Genomic DNA, 16,685 nt, shown 5'->3' on the forward strand with positions numbered 1-16,685 from the left:
AAGAAAATGTAGTATATATACATAATAGAATACTGTTCAGTCTTAAAATAGAATGAAATAATGTGTTTTGCAGCATCATGGATGGAACTGGAGGCTGTTATTTTAAGTGAAACAGCTCCAAAGCAGACAAATACTGCATGTTTTCACTTATAAGTGGGAGCTAAAAATGTCTCCACATGGACATAGAAAGTGGAATAATAGACAACGGAGACTTGGAAGGGTGAGGGTAGGAGGGTGGGGGCATGAGGGTAGGAGGGTAGGGGGCGCTGTGGATGATGAGAAATTACTTAACGGATACAGTGGGTGTTGGATACACTGAAAGCCCTAACTTCACCATTGTGCAGTATATCCATGTAACAAAATTAGACTTGTATCTCATAAATGTATACAACTAAAAAAAAAAACCTCCATCAAGATAGAGAACATTACCATTACCCCAGAAAGTTACCTGAGCCCCTTCCCAGTCAGTCCCTGTTCCTGACCCCCCAGAGGCAATCACATTCTATTTTCCACATATATCAGTGTTGCCTGTTCCAGAACTTCACATAAATCGACTCATACAGTATTTGTTTTTTAATGCAAGTCTTCTTTTACTTTTCATAATGTGGGATTTATCTGTGTTGTGTCTATCAGTGTCTCGTTCCTTTTGGTTGCTGATTTCATAGTATGATTAGAATCTATGATATGAATATTGATGGACACCTGGGCAGTTTCCACTTTTTGACTATTTGAGTAAAGCTGCTATGGACATTATTGTACGAGCCTTTTTGTGGACACGTTTTTAGTTTCTTGTATAATCAACTAGGAATGGAATTACTGGATCATTCATAGAGTTTGGTATACGTTTAATTTTTAGAAAATTGCCAGACCTTTTCCCCAAATTGTTGAACCATTTATACTCCCACCAATAATGTATGAGAGCTCTGCCTGCTCCATATCCTCAACAGCGTTTGTTGTCTGTATGCCCTTGTTTCTTTTTTTCAGTGGAGAGTTGATTAAAGAAAGCATTCATTTGTATTTGCCAGGAATCACACCATCTTGACCTCTCTGTAGGCAGCCCTAATCTGTCCCACGACCCTGCGTGGGACTGTGGTACCAGTCCTAACACAGTTCTGTCAGGGGCCCCACCACACATAGGGGCCACAGATAAGGGCCTGGCTTTCAGAGGACATTTCCATCTTAAAAGGGAATGCAGGGGCTGGGCACAGTGGCTTACACCTGTAATCCTAGCACTTTGGGAGGCCAAGGTGGGTGGATCACTTGAGGTCAGGACCAGCCTGGCCAACATGGTGAAACCCCCATCTCTACTGAAAATGCAAAAAATTAGCCAGTTGTGGTGGCATGGGCCTGTAGTCCCAGCTACTCGGGGGGCTGAGGCAGGAGAATCTGGGAGGCAGAGGTTGCAGTGAGCTGAGATCATGCCGCTGCACTCCAGCCTGGGCGACAGAGTGAGACTCCGAAAAAAAAAAGGGAATGCAGGAAGAATTGATAGCATTTAATGAGCACCCATGGTGTCTGTACTAGGCCATTTACATAAATCTATTTTACTCTCTACAAAAACTTTACAAGAGAGTCATTCTCACTTTAAAAATTAGGCAACCAAGGCTAAAAAAGGATTGATGGTTGCCAAGGTCACCTGTGGTCAGACGGTGACAGTTGGGATGTAAGCATAGATAGTCCTGACTCCATGGCCATAAGATTCACAGTTTACATTGGCTTGTGCTGCTGAACAAAAGTTTCTAGGGAAAATCAGATGATTATCTTTTTAAATGGATCCTAAATACGAGTTGGCTTTGTATCATTCAAATAAGAAGCTCAAGTACAACCCAACTGAAAATGTGCCAGCCGCATGGTCTAACTTAGAAATGAAGTATCTTTGTGGTGTCTTTATCACCCTTGTCTTGGCAAGATCGTTTGGATATAACTATGCCTCATGAGACACAGCGAGGGTAAAGGCAGTGTCAAATCGATCATGTGACTCTTCTTCACCTCTGAATTGTGAATTATTTTCACAGGTAAGTATACCTCCATCCTCTAGCCAGACTTAACCCCTCTAGAGAGCAGGGAACCATGATGCCGATGGTAACGGTGATGATGGTGATGATAAAAATTGTAGACATCGTAAGTGCCAGGTACTGTGCTAAACGCTGTGTTTGAGCTATCTCATTTCTTACAGTCATCCAATGGTAGGTATGCTGAACTCTACTTCACAGAAAAAGAAAATAGATTTGGAGCAGTTAGGCAACTTGCCCAAAGTCACATAGTGAGCAAGTGGCAGCATTGGAATTGGAACTCGGCCAGCTGAATTGCTAATGCCTGGGCTTTTAAGCACGCCACCAGTGGCACATTTTATGTACCTTCCATGCTGCTAGCACAATGTATGGATTCTTCTCTTACTAACCCAGGCCTAGCTGTTCAGTTCATTCAACAGCCCTCTCCGAGTCTTGGTCCTCTGTGCAGCAGCAGTGTGCTACGCTGCCTCGTGCCCTGCCTTTGAAGAGTGAAAGTTGTGCTGGGGAGATAAGGCCCATGTAGACAAAACAATTAGAGATATCGGGCCATATAATGCAAGCACATGATATGATAAAGGGAGACCAGGCTGGTGATACGTTGCATGGAAGCTGGTTAAACCCGAAAGAAGCCCTTATCTTGGTTGCTCTGCATTATATTAACTACTGTACAGCGGAGACATACATCCAGAGCTAGCACACAGCAAGTTAATTAGTGGACTTACGTAGTCCAGGCAATATAAATTGAAGATCGTACTGATAGATAGCCTCAGTACAGCAGATGGCACTTAACATTGTCAGGCGTTGTGCCAAATGCCTTACACTTCCTTGCACTGAATCTTGACAAGGTGCGTGTGTGTATGTGTACATGTATATGTGTGTGTTTTCCTGTGTTCTCGTTCTGGGTTGTGGAGGGAGGTACTGACTAGAAGGAGGTTATCATAACCCTTTTAAAACAGATCTGAGTGTCAGATTTCCAATAAATTGCCAAAAGCTACATGACTAATACATGTTAGAGTGGGATTTGACCCCAGGTCTGCCTGCCTAAAAAGCTGAACATGCTCAAAGCCTACACAATATTGAAACGTAATCGTGTTTTAACCCTTTGAAGAGTGGTTTCACATCTGTGCGGCTAATTACACCTCTCTGTGACTGGCACCTATTTTGAACTTAAGAAACACTTCCTGGGTAAAAAGAGCACCAGAGTGATGCTTTCCAAGAGGTGTCCTAGGAGCTTTGGGGTGCTAGTCATGTGTTTTACATGTTCCACGCCTCTCCCTTCAGTTGGAGCAGCTCTGTTTTTCTCTATTTTACCTTGTGGTATTTGGTCCACCAATTTTATTTGGAAATAAGCATTCTGTTGCGTTTGAAAACAAATGATGTAGAAGATCAGCTCACTCCATTCCTAGTCTGTACCAGACACCAGCATTAACTGTGATTCAATGCCTTTAATGACACGGAGTATTGAATACTTCTGTATGGCTGAGCTCTTGAATGGTGGCCGGCATTGCATTGTAATGGAGTAACTGGAATCCTGGGGGTTAAAAAGAGGCCGCCAGGTGTGGTAGTGATCATGGTGATTCTGGGTTCATGGAAAATACGTGCCTTGAGACCTTGTGTCTTGCCTCATTACCTGCTTAGGACTTGGAGATGTATCTTTTTGGTCCTCGTTTCATTTGGAGTGTATGCCATACATTCTCAGAGCAGTCCACTGTTGTGTGCTAGCAGGTGCTTGAAAACTAAAGGAAGAAAACAAGATCCCCTCAACCCAGAGTCACCCCATAGAGAATGATTGGAATGTTCAGTGCAGTTACCTGGGGCCACTGGAAGTGCTATTGTAGGGCAGGAAGGGCAAGTCCCTTTAGGGGCATTAAGTTATAAATATAGGACTGGTTCAGGAACTGAATGTGAAAGTATGCGTGTGTGTCTTTGACCCACTCCAAGTTTATGACTGCGTGCCTCAGGCATTGAGTGACAAGGAAGAGCTGGAGGCTGTATGGTTGGATCAAATACAGTCCAGCATTCTGATTCCTGAGCCTCTCCCAGTTTTGGCATTGAAAGTCCCATGTCATAGGAAACCCCTCCATCCTGGGCAAACTGGGATGGTTGGCCACCCTCCATGGCCCTGGAGCCCATGCCCTCACTGCTGCTCAGCTCAACTATGGCAGCAGCCCCTGAGCTGCCTCCCTTGTGCTGCTAGCCCTGCCCTCCACAGTGCCGTTAGTCACTAGAGCCCTTTTGGAAACAGATTTGACCTTCTTAAGAATGAAAGAAAGTCCTTGGCAATGGTATTTGCTGTGCGCTTATACCCATGTCACGTGAGCCCTATGTTGTAGACACTCTGGACATGCCATTTTTTGGCACCCACAAATTAGTGCCAATCGTAGTTATACCAAACCTCTGTCCTGCCTTGCTGGACACCAGAGCATGCCACAAACCTCCACGGCCTTGACAGGGAGAAAGGGAACAAGTACCTTGATAAGATCTATTAACGGAGGAATAATTACTGTGTTTCTTCTTTGGGTTTTTTTTTTTTTTTCTTTTGAGACAGTCTGGCTCTATGGCCCAGGCTGGGATACAGTGGCGAGATCTCAGTTCACTGCAACCTCCACCTCCTGAGTTCAAGTGATTTTCTTGCCTCAGCCTCCTGAGTAGCTGGGATTACAGGGCCATGCCACGATGCCCGGCAAATTTTTGTATTAGTAGAGACAGGGTTTCACCATGTTGGCCAGGCTGGTCTCAAACTCCTGACCTCAACTAATCTGCCCGCCTTGGCCTCCCAAAGTGCTGGGATTACCAGCATGAGCCACCGCATCCAGCCTGTGTGTTTCTGTATGTTCCCATACAACATAGTCCATGTTTCACGTAAGCGTCACAACCGCTGTAGAATCCTGTTCTACAGGTGAGGTGAGAGAGCCCTGTGATGTGCCCACACCACACAGGTAGTGAAACCGCTGAGCTGGAATTCAAAACGAGGCCTGCCCACCTGTCTGAGGTCCAGTGCCTCACCACTGCTCTGTGGGAGCCTCTCATGCGTGGGCATTAGGAGAGGGTCCATCTCAGGACTGCCGAGTCACAGTGCTAGGCCTGCCTCACATTCCGGGCTTGGAAGGAATGCAGTCCTTGGCTATGGTGGTTGTGGCTTCCTGTGTGTGTGGAGGAGAGCCGCAGGGAGGAGGGGTGTCAGGGAATGTGTGTTCCAGAGGAGTCCTGTAAGCAAAGCAAGAGAGGACCTCCCTCCTGGGAACAGGGTTATCAGCAATACTTTATTATTTGTATTTTTCCTTCAGTCCATCAGCAAATCCTGCACACCACCCGTTCTTGGTGGAGCGGTGGCCTCTGGTGAGTCCAGCTGGGCTGGCCTCGGATGACGACCCACCGGGGCAGCCTCACCGCCTCAGTCCCCTGTGGTCACTGATTCAGCGGATCGCGTGTATCCTGGACTTGAGAGTGCTGATGAGGCAGTTCATCTTTGATATCCCTTTCATCCCTCATGACAGCCACCACATTGCGTTTCCTAGAATTTGGCTGAGTTCCCACTACCGGGGAAGGCTCAGAGCTGGAGTGTCTGGAAAAGTCAACCATGGCCATGAGGCAGGCAGGCTAACCCCAGATGAGGGCGATGTTGCTGTAGTTAGCCCGCAGCTGTAGCTAGGGGTGGGGCCACCTCTAGTCACTGGGCAGGAAATGGAAAAGTAGTGCCCCTAAGGAGGAATGCTGTAGTCACTGGAGCTGATTCCAGTGACTTTTCTTGGACAGGTTTCTGCAATCCCTTCTGCTGTCGTTGGCCTGGGACACTCAAGTGAGGCTGTGGGACAGGGCTTGCCGAGAGCCCGGAGAGAGAGTACCTAGTACTTAGTGAGTATGTCCTGAGTTCTTGGTCCCGCACCACACTTGTCTAATTTTTCCCCTCACAGCAACCCAATGAGATGCGATGTTCCCATTTTAGAGATGAGGCAGCTGAGGCTCAGAGGCTCAGGAACTTGCCTCTGCTGGAAAGTGGCCGGGGTTCTGGAGCAGGTGATTGGACTCCAGATCCAGAGCCAGTCTCCGTGTGTCACGCTGCCTGACACACTTCTGCCTGTGTGGTCTCTGGTGGATGATATCTACCCTTTTTCCCCTTGGGACCCTGGGGACTGTGGGTGATGCTCTCAGGGAGCTGGGCAGATGTGGCTTTTCTCAGGGCCTAAGTGCTGGAGGTGTGAGTGGAGCTGGGTATAAAACAAACATTCTTGGGTTACTGAGTCAGAGCCTCTCCCTGACCTCTGACCTGTTCCGCTTCACTTCATTGCTGTTCTCCCACCGGGAAAGGGGTTGAGTGTTGACAAACATGCCAATAAGTGAACCCCTGGGGAAATCAATTGCCTTGTGTCCTTCGAGAAGGTTGTGGCAGGGCAGCAGAAGACTGGCGGTGCTGCTCGCGGTTGGCAGTCACCTGGGGATGCGCCTTGCCTGCCCCACCAGCCCCTGTCCCGCTGCAGGCTCCGCGCCTCTTCAGCACTTTCATTCTGTGCCACACAATGGGGCCCTTCCCCAGAGTCGGTGGTATTATTACCCAGGATCTGGATGTTTCCTGTCTACACTGCTGTTTCCTGGAGGGTAGGAACTGCACCTTCCCAGTGACGCATGACAGTCTTCACCCATCTCTGTCTGTGGCTCCTTTCTGGAGTCTCACTTGGCCTCTCTCCTGCTCTCTCAGAGCTTTTCTGTGGCATGAGTGACCTGACTGTTGTCGTACGTACACGCTCTGGGGTCAGCATTCTCTTGCATTCTAATAAGCCTGAGATCCTTTGAGGGGCCACTTGCTTGGCTTATTCACCAGGCCTCTTAGTTTGTAGTGAATTGGACCTCATTCCTCTCCATTACTTGACCCCTTTGATCTTGCTGCAGGACATGGGCTTCATAATATGCAAACATTAGAAAGTAAATTTAGTACTGCAATTGCAGTACGCAAACATTATATGCAAACATGATCTGCAAACATCAGAAAGTAAATTTAATACTGTGATCGCAGTTTGGTGTTCTGGGGGTAGGAGGAACAGGATGGAGCATGGACCCCTGGCATGGGGCTTGCTGAAAGCACTGAGGAGATAGTCAGCTCTCAGGAGGGGTGAGCACATCGTTGGATGTAACTGCCTTATTGTTGATTGAATTATAAAAGTAATGTATATGTGATGGAATACTACTCAGCCATAAAAAGGAACAAATTAATGGCATTCGTAGCAACCTGGATAGGATTGGAGACCGTTATTCTAAGTGAAGTAACTCAGAAATGGAAAACCAAACATCATATGTTCTCACTCATAATTGGGAACTAAGGTATGAGGATACAAAGGCGTAAGAATAATACAATGGACTTTGGAGACTCAGAGGAAAGGATGGGAAGGGAGTGAGGGGTTTAAAAAAAACTACCCCGTGAGTTTCTGGTTTTAATAAAGCTCTTGAGAATTAAAAAAATAACAATAATGTAAAGGTATATGGCATGAAATTAGACTATATGTAATGTCTGTAGAGATAAGTGAATCCCACTGGCCACCCCTTACCCACAGATACTCCTGGAGGGACTTGGAGTTTTAAGTCTTGGTGGTTCCTGGAAGAGTTTTGCCCAAAATTAATAGTGGCCCTTCCTTTCTCTGCAGAACACGGAGAGTTCCTGGCTCTGGACCTTGGAGGGACCAACTTCCGTGTGCTTTGGGTGAAAGTAACGGACAATGGGCTTCAGAAGGTGGAGATGGAGAACCAGATCTATGCCATCCCCGAGGACATCATGCGAGGCAGTGGCACCCAGGTATGACCCTTGTCTCAGGGCGGCCCCTGGTGACAAAAACTTCCTTGGGATGTTCTTTCTGCACTTTCTCCAGCCGCTCCCAGTGTTTGCATAGGCAGTCGTCCAAGACACTTGTGGATGCCAGCACAGCTGTAAGGGCTCCCTCTCGGCCCGAGCTCAGGCTGTTCTGGTTGTATTTTATACCCAACATGTATTAAAAGGAGTGACTAGAGAAGAAGCATTAAATCCAAGTAAGGCGCTGTTCAGTGTTGTCACATCTTGGGCCTCAGGACTTGGAAGAGGTCAAGCCCTCTGACTCCTGGTCTGCTGTTCTCTCTCCCACACAAGGCTCCCTCCTGGGAAAGGAATTTCTGACCATGAGTAGAACACGCGGGGGGAGATATTTTTAGACTCATTTTGTCTTTGGGGTGGCCTTGAGGTAAACCTGCTTTCCTCATTATCATGCTGGGGTTGGAGAAGGGAGGCTGCTTCCCTAGGGCTGTGGGCATTTGAGCTTTACCGAAGTTGTCACGTGTCTCCAGTATAACATCAGGAGGGACACAAAGGGTAGAGGCCCTTCCACTGCCTCTCCTATGCCTGCACCAAGCTGAGGTAGTAAAGAGGTTGGGCCCTGTATTCAGGCACTCTAGCTATGTGATTCTGGGCAGATGATAGGGCTTGGCAGAGCCTCAGTTTATTCATCTGTAAAAAGGGATGATAGTATACAGATTGGGGTGTAGATTAGAGGAGATGATACCTGTTAAGTATTTGCTTAGTGCTGGTGCATAATCTAGTGCCCTGTTTTTTCACAAGGGGTTTTGTCTGTTTATCTAATAGCTTCTTGTGCTATCACTCTCTGTGGCTAGTAATTGCACTGTTCCCTATTGGGGGATATGGTTGCCTTTTCTTCCCATTGCCTCAATCTCCTGCCTTGGGCCACATCCCCCAGATGATAAATATTTAAGAAACAAGATAAGACAAAACCAACAAACAAAATAACATCTGAAGTTTGGCTGTGATTATGTAAAAGACTTGTAGCTTGACAGTGATGTGTTAGGTGGATTTTTAAGTTTTACGAGAACAACACCCTCCCTGTTGCTTGTACCCTGACAACATGCAGGCCCCAGGCACCTTGCAGTCCCTGCAGCACCATCCTTAGAGCCTGGCAAGGACAAAGAAGTGCATCTCTGCCAATTGAGAAAAAGAATCCATTTTAAACATTCAAGATGCGAGTGAAGTTTTTCTTGAAAAACTTAACCTTAAAATTGCTCAGACCACCTAGTTAGAGGGTATCAAGAAAATCTACTCTCCATGCGATATATAAGCAAAACATTTTAGTCCGGATTAAAAACAAAAAACAACTATGAGACCCACCTTGAAGAACATTAAAACTGCTGGGATATTAGAAAGATTTTGAGTAAGTGGAAAAAATGCTATCTAAAAATGAAACAGAAAGAAAACTAGAAGAAAATATAGGTATCTTTGACCCTAAGGAATAGAAAGACTACTATGTACCTAAAAGCAGCAGAAAACACTTGGAAAAAAGGCTGAAAGGAAGTTCATTGTGGCTATTTTAGTGATGGAATTACTGGTGCTATATTTTCCCCATATTTCCCCCCCTTTTTTGGTATTCGGTATCAGTATTTTACTTAAAGGAAAACAAATGGATTGTAAAAATACAATTTAGTTGAAACCAAGAACAAATGTTGAAATCCCAAACTTGCAAAGGTTTTTGAAGAATTGTGAACCTGGGCAATGGGGGTCCCTGGGTAAAGTCTGTCGTCCGGCACATTAACTTCTCCTGAAGATCAGTGGATTGCAAACCTGACTATCAGCCACTTAAGATTTTAAAAGTATATCTTGTGGAAAGGGAAGTGAGCAGGTTTTCAGACCAGTAAGGAAAAGGAAACCATTTTAACTTCATAAAATGATGCCCTTTGAGCCTTTTTATGACAGGAAGGTGTTAACTCTTTCTCTGCATCTCACCCTTAGATCCTCCTCAAAGAGGATGAGATAATCTTTCAATTCAAGGAAGCAGAAGGTCTCCTCTTCTCACCCGAGAAAAGATGTAGGTTCTTTGAACCCAGCACTAGCCAGTGGAACTGCTTGCAGCAATGGAACTGTCTCCTGCCTTCCCTGTGCAATGTGATAGGCACTGACCCTGTGACATCGAGCCCTTGAAGTGTGGCTGGTGTGACTGAGGAACTGAATTTTTAAGGTCTTTTATTTTTTTGAGACAGTCTCACTCTGTCACCCAAGCTGGAGTGCAGTGGCACCATCCTGGCTCACTGCAACTTCCACCCCCCAGGTTCAAGCGATTCTCCTTCCTCAGCCTCCCGAGTAGCTGGGACTACAGGTGTGCACCACCAGGCCTGGCTAATTTTTTGAATTTTTAGTAGAGATAGCTAATTTTTTGAATCACCATGTTGGCTTTGAACTTCTGACCTCAAGTGATCCACCCGCCTTGGCCTCCCAAAGTGCTGGGATTATAGGCAGGAGACACTGCACTGGCCTGTTTTAAAAATTCTAATTAATTGACATAGCCACAGAAGGCCAGTGGCTACTGTATTGGGCAGAGCAGTATCTAATGCTTCTTTGTGGCCTATTTTTCTCTACCTTCCTATGTTAGGAGCGCAATTGGAAAGAAAGCAGTGATCAGAGCTGGGGGAGGAGAAACCCTTTTGCTTTTCCCCCTTCTAACCCCCTCTCTTCGCACAACTTCTGCAACTCTCTCTCTCTCTCTTTTTTTTTTTTTTGGATAAAAACTGTTTGTACTAAAGATCATTTTGACTAGAGTACCAGGAAGAAGGTGCTGGAAATTTGTTTAATATACGTACCATATAATTCAACTCCAGTCACCTTCCCGACAGAACAGAATTTGCTGAATATTTCCCTATTTTCATGTTAAAATACTTGAACTCTGTTCAAGGGAGTTGGCTCACCTGCACTGGTGATCCCCATGGCAAGAGAGCCTTGTCCTCCCCAGCCTTTGCTCTTGAAAATGTTTTGGTTTGGAGGTCGAAGGTTCAGCCTCAGCTGTTGTTAACTTCGCATGGGATCAGACAGAGGGACAGACAGAATGGATGCGGGAAGTTTAGTTAGATCTGGCCATCTTCCAGATTGTAGTGGCCTTGTCTTCCTGGGTCCCTCCTGCTGACCATACCCTAGGCATCAGGAGAGCCAACAGGTCTGTCAGCTTCCCTCTCCCAACCTCTCAGTTCCTTTATAAATGTAAATACTTTCTGTGGTTTGGCATAGTGGTTCTCAAACTACTGTTCCAGGATCACCTGGAGGATGGAAGCCTTGCTAACAGATGAGTGGGTCCCGCCCCCAGAATTTCTGCTACAGCCGGTCTAGGATGGGCCCTAGACCCTAGAATTTCTAACATGTTCCCAGGTGATGGGGCTGAGGTTGCTGTTCCAGGAGCACACTTTGAAAAGCCATGGTTTAGTCGAATCTAAAGGATAGCTGTCCTCCTCTTACCCACCTTGGCTTTTAGATTTTGCCACGTAGTCAACCTGGCCCTTGGAATCTGCCCAGCCTCTTTGGCCTGTGCTTACTTTTTACACCAGAATGCCTCTGGTCTCAGCCCTCAAACACCTAGAGGGGTCAGCAGCTTCTCTTTGAGGGTGTAGGCGGGGGCAAGAAGGAAGTCAGGAGAGTGTGGGCTTTGGAGCTGATTGAAAGCCTGGTTTATTGTGAATACTGCTTTTCTAAGGCTTAGGAGCTCTGGGTCCTGCACAGTGAGTGTATGTGGTCATGGTTGTGAGGCTGCTCACCCACAAAACGCTATTTATTTCTCAGCGCTCTTCATGAACTTACTGGATGTTCTGTTTAGAAAGTTAGAAAACAAAGATAACTTCTTTGAATTGCCCTCAGATTAGTTTTCTAGAATGGAGAAGAAAATGTAAAAATTGCTTGTTTTTGTTAAGTTGGTTCATAGAATGCCAACAGACAATGTTGTCCCCGCAAACCACCCCCGACCCCATCACCAGAGACAGGGATACTAAAATACTTCTTGGCAGCAAGATAGGCTGGCCTTTCTGGTACGGTCGTCAACTGGGCATCCATGTCAATGGGTTTCTGACAGGGCCACCAAAGAATGTTCTGTTCCCCAGGCATGCAGTGACTTTCTGATTAATGTTGGCCATGATTTCCCCTACCTCACAGGGTTATTTTGACAGCAGTTTAGATAAATGGCTTAAGTAGAGGACAATATTTAGTGGGCAAAAACTAATGTTAAGGCTTTATATGTATTGCCTCATGTACTCCTTTTCATAACTCCATGAGGACAGGTCCAGTTATAATTCCCCTTTTGGTAGATGAGCAAATGAAGATATAAGAGGAGATAATGGGTTTTGCACACATTCAGCTAGTTACTTGCTGAGCCAGAAGTGCACGCCCTTAATCTCTATGCTGTTCGACCTCTCTGCTTACCACCCTGTCATGTGTCCTTAGCTGTTTGACCACATTGCTGAATGCCTGGCTAACTTCATGGATAAGCTACAAATCAAAGACAAGAAGCTCCCATTGGGTTTTACCTTCTCGTTCCCCTGCCACCAGACTAAACTAGACGAGGTAAGATGGGCTCTTTGGACACTTTTGTTGCTTCACTCTTGGGGCTGGGAGGGCCGAGAGGGACTTCTGAGCCACCTGCTGTGGTGGTGGTGGTAGCACTGGAGGATTGTAGAGATGAAGTTCTGCCTTTCTGGGTGACTGTGTATGTCAGTGTGGGGGCTGGTGAAGAAATATTTAGGGGGTTGGGAGTGCTCTTTATCACTCTGTCTCCCACACACATTGCACAGTATCCTTATCCCATCCACAGTGAGAACTCAGGAACTCCCCAGTCTAAAGTGTTGTGATAAAGATCCTTGGAAGAAAGATGCTTGGAGAGTTATTGATGTAAGGAAACTAGTACAGTCATGTATTGCTTAACAATGGGGATATGTGCTGAGAAATGCTTTATTAGGTGATTTCACTTATGTGTAAACATCATAGAGTGCACTTACACAAACCGAGATGGTACAGACTACTACTACACACCTAGGCTGTATGGGACAGTCTGTTACTCCTAGGCCACAAATCTGTATAGCATGCTACTGTACTGAATGCTATAGGCAATTGTGACACAGTGATATCTGTGTTATCTAAACTAGGCAATAGTAACTATCGAGCTCTATTATAATCTTGTTACCACCACAGTATACACAATCGGTCACTGACTGAAACATTGTTATGGGGCACGTAACTGTGTCTTATAGTGTTGGTTGTCCTGAGTTTCTTTTTCCTAGGCTAGCCAGGAAGTAATACAAATATTCAACCACGACTTTACCCCAGTGGCAGAGGTCTCTGCCAATGACGCAGGTTTGAGGGGTATGGTGTGAGTTTCAGTTTTAGTGGGAAATCAGTATTCACTCCTTGGTCCTTTTCCAGAGTTTCCTGGTCTCATGGACCAAGGGATTCAAGTCCAGTGGAGTGGAAGGCAGAGACGTTGTGACTTTGATCCGGAAGGCCATCCAGCGGAGAGGGGTGAGTGGGGTGGCAGGAGCTTGGGGTCTGTGGGCTTTTCTGGGTCCACCCTGAAGACTCCTTGAATGTCCTTGACTCATCATGATCTGCTTTTGTGGAGCTTAAGGAGAGGTTCTCGTTTCCCTGACACAAGTACTCAATAATTTTGCATATGATCCGCTGCTTTGGGGGTTTTTAGATTATTGCAATGGATAAATAATCTAAGCCTTGGCACAAGAAAAACTCTTTAGTTCTTTTTTTTTGAGACGGAGTCTTGCTCTGTCACTCAGGCTGGAGTACAGTGGCCGGATCTCAGCTCACTGCAAGCTCCTCCTCTCGGGTTCACGCCATTCTCCTGCCTCAGCCTCCCGAGTAGGTGGGACTACAGGCACCCGCCACTTCGCCCGGCTAGTTTTTTGTATTTTTTAGTAGAGACGGGGTTTCACCGTATTAGCCAGGATGGTCTCGATCTCCTGACCTCATGATCCGCCCGTCTTGGCCTCCCAAAGTGCTGGGATTACAGGCTTGAGCCACCGCGCCCGGCCAACTCTTTAGTTCTTAACCTGAAGAAGACTTGAATATCATTTCTAAGTAAGAAAGTTGGAATGATGTTGACATGGGAGTGGAATGGTGCAGAGAGAGAATCAGTTAAAAGTCTTATTACAGGAGGAGTTCTGGGGAGGGAAGGGGAAAGAGTGAGAGGGAGAGGGAGAGAAGGAGGAGGTGGAAGAGGAGGAGTGATGTACAGCTGGTGTTAGGAAAGTTGCCCTCTGTGATTTTGAAGGTCAGAGCCCTCCCTTTTATCTCCACAGGACTTTGATATCGACATTGTGGCTGTGGTGAATGACACAGTTGGGACCATGATGACCTGTGGTTATGATGACCACAACTGTGAGATTGGTCTCATTGTGGGTGAGTGAATACTGGGCATGAGGGCCCGTGCTGGCCAAGAGATGGGGGTGTGGGCCGGAAAGGGAGAAGGGGCCCATGAGTTGGTTGTTCCTTTGGTTCATATTTTAAGATAATGGTCCAATCACTTTGGAGAGCTGAACAGGGACTCATGGAGTTGGGGGTGGCAGAAGATTAGACCATGTATTGTGATGCCCCCAGAGTCTGCAGTGAGAAATCCCAGCCACCCTGGCCGGGCAGTCTCGGGACAGTAGTGTAAGAGGGAAGAGGGATGGGAAGGGGCTGGAGCAGGTGTGTGCATAGCCATCCCTTGTTTTGGCAGGCACGGGCAGCAACGCCTGCTACATGGAAGAGATGCGCCACATCGACATGGTGGAAGGTGACGAGGGGCGGATGTGTATCAATATGGAGTGGGGGGCCTTCGGGGACGATGGCTCGCTCAACGACATTCGCACTGAGTTTGACCAGGAGATTGACATGGGCTCGCTGAACCCAGGGAAGCAACTGTGAGTGGGCCTTTCCTGTGCGAGTGGCTTGGAGGGGGCCTGGAGCTGAGTTTGGGGCTGGTTGGGGCCAGGGGGTTGTTTCTTTACAGTCTTACATCCCCAGAGGTGGCCAAGGCGGCCACTGGTCATAGGAATGTCTGTGACTATAAATTGCTGAGAGGATCTAAAACAGAGAGCAAGCGGATACACCAGATTATAGCTAATAATGTGTGTCCTTCACAGGAGTCATTTTAGAAGGTTCTATTCTGAGTGTAAGTGGGTGGCCCTGTTCTTTCTTTCCACCTTCTATTTGTAAATTGTCCATGGGGACTGTGAGCCACCTAAGAAAAGTGTTGAGGTGGCCAAGATTGGGGTCTCTGAAAGCTCCTTTCGTAGCTCCAACTCCATCACTGCCCAGAGGACAGGCTGACAGCTGGCTGCTCATTGCTGGTCTCTGGGGTCCCAGGGCCTCCTGCTGCAGCTGCAAAGCAGACCCATGGCCTCGGGAGACATTGGCTGAGGAGCTTCCTTGGCCTCTTTCCCTTGGACATTGGATGGACTGGAGGAGGGGCTTCTAGCATTTTGGATCCTGAATATTGTATTCTCCAGCCTGGCCTGCCTTTGTTTTTAGTCGCTTTTATCTCTTACAAAACCTTATTTCACTTTCACAAACATTTGCCAAATGTGTGTGTGAAGGTCTTGAAACAGGAAGGTCTGAAGCAGTTGCAAAATATTTTGAGCACTACAGATCATCGTTTGTCTTGTGACTGTTGTAGAAAAGCTTTTCGTGTAGATCTCTACCTGGAGAGGAAAATTGAACCCTATAAACCAAGTCAGTGGTGGGTAACCTTTTTCTTTCCAGGAGAGTCCTTGCTTTCTCAAAGCATGGTTTATTTATCTAAGTCACAAGCTTCTTTCACATGTTGAAATGAGTCCTTTACTCGGACTTTCTGAGGAACATACTGGTTGTGTCTGCCACGGCTGATGAGAGGTTTATGAGCTGAAAAGTCACTCAGTGTCTGCCTCCGCGAATGAGGCACACCCAAGTCATTCCGAGGAACTATAGGCCCTTTCAAGTGTCAACAGACAAATTTGCCAGCCAGACCATGACAACACACCCCCGGCTTATCCTCAGACACCCACCAAATTGTCATCCATGGCTGCCCTGAAGTCACCGTAGACCATTTTTTTGCCCTCTGTAATGTACTTCCAAGTAAGTATCTTCCAAATGTTGACTGGAACAAAGTGTTTTTAAAAACTAGAATAAAAACTTATAAAAAAATCACCCATTATAAAAAACCACCCACACTTGGGAGCCCCACCGGGCCCAACGCACCCCCCACCTCACTCCCCCCAGCTCCCGTAGAACCAGCTGTGCGGGAGAAGATGTTGGGGCAGACATGGAGTTCCTTACTGTTGAAGCCAGGCTCGCATCCACGCTGGTTTCCTTCTCCTGAAGTTCTGCCTGTGTGGGTGCACTAACATTTAAAATGCGCGCTGTCATCTTCGCAATTTTGCCGGCTCTCAGCTAGCCGCCATGCTGCTGTACTTGGCCCTGGGTCTTGAGCAGGCTACTTCCTGGAGGCCTGGGTTTCCTCTCCGAAAGGTAACCTTGGAATCCCTTTCACATCTCAGGCCTGGGCCCCCTCCTCGCTGGGGCTCATCCTAGTTAGTGGCAGCAGGCCCAGGTGCCTTCTCTAAGACAGGTTCTTTCTCAAACACCCAGAAATGGGCCTTTTGCCAAAAAGAATCACCAGGGCTTGGTTTCCTCTCAGTTCTAGCCAGAAAGTCCAATTACCAAAGAAAACAGTGCCACCTAGTGTTGAAAAATTAAATCACCCGACAGCGCTACCGGTTTGGGGGCCGGCCCCTGCCTTTCTAAAACATGCCTTTATCTTGTCACCTGCCTGTTCAGAAGCGTGTTTCACTCCCACACCCCTGAGACCTGTCATTTGGAGCTCTTAGCCCAATGCGGATTTCTCTGTCCCAACCTGCCTTTATAATGTT

General features: G+C 46.8%; 1 protein-coding gene across 1 annotated transcript in view; it reads left to right on the forward strand.

Moving 5' to 3' along the window:
* The window catches only part of HK2 (hexokinase 2), a 56,968-nt gene that overhangs the window by 23,731 nt on the left and 16,552 nt on the right, over window positions 1-16,685 (forward strand). Inside the window, exons 3-7 of the mRNA XM_003908854.4 lie at window positions 7,649-7,797; window positions 12,235-12,354; window positions 13,210-13,305; window positions 14,097-14,196; window positions 14,516-14,699. Of these exons, the coding sequence (XP_003908903.1) occupies window positions 7,649-7,797; window positions 12,235-12,354; window positions 13,210-13,305; window positions 14,097-14,196; window positions 14,516-14,699 (649 nt within the window). The remainder of the gene's footprint in view (window positions 1-7,648; window positions 7,798-12,234; window positions 12,355-13,209; window positions 13,306-14,096; window positions 14,197-14,515; window positions 14,700-16,685) is intronic.

Source organism: Papio anubis, chromosome 14 (genome assembly GCF_008728515.1).
Source record: "Papio anubis isolate 15944 chromosome 14, Panubis1.0, whole genome shotgun sequence".
NCBI classification, from domain to species: domain Eukaryota; kingdom Metazoa; phylum Chordata; class Mammalia; order Primates; family Cercopithecidae; genus Papio; species Papio anubis.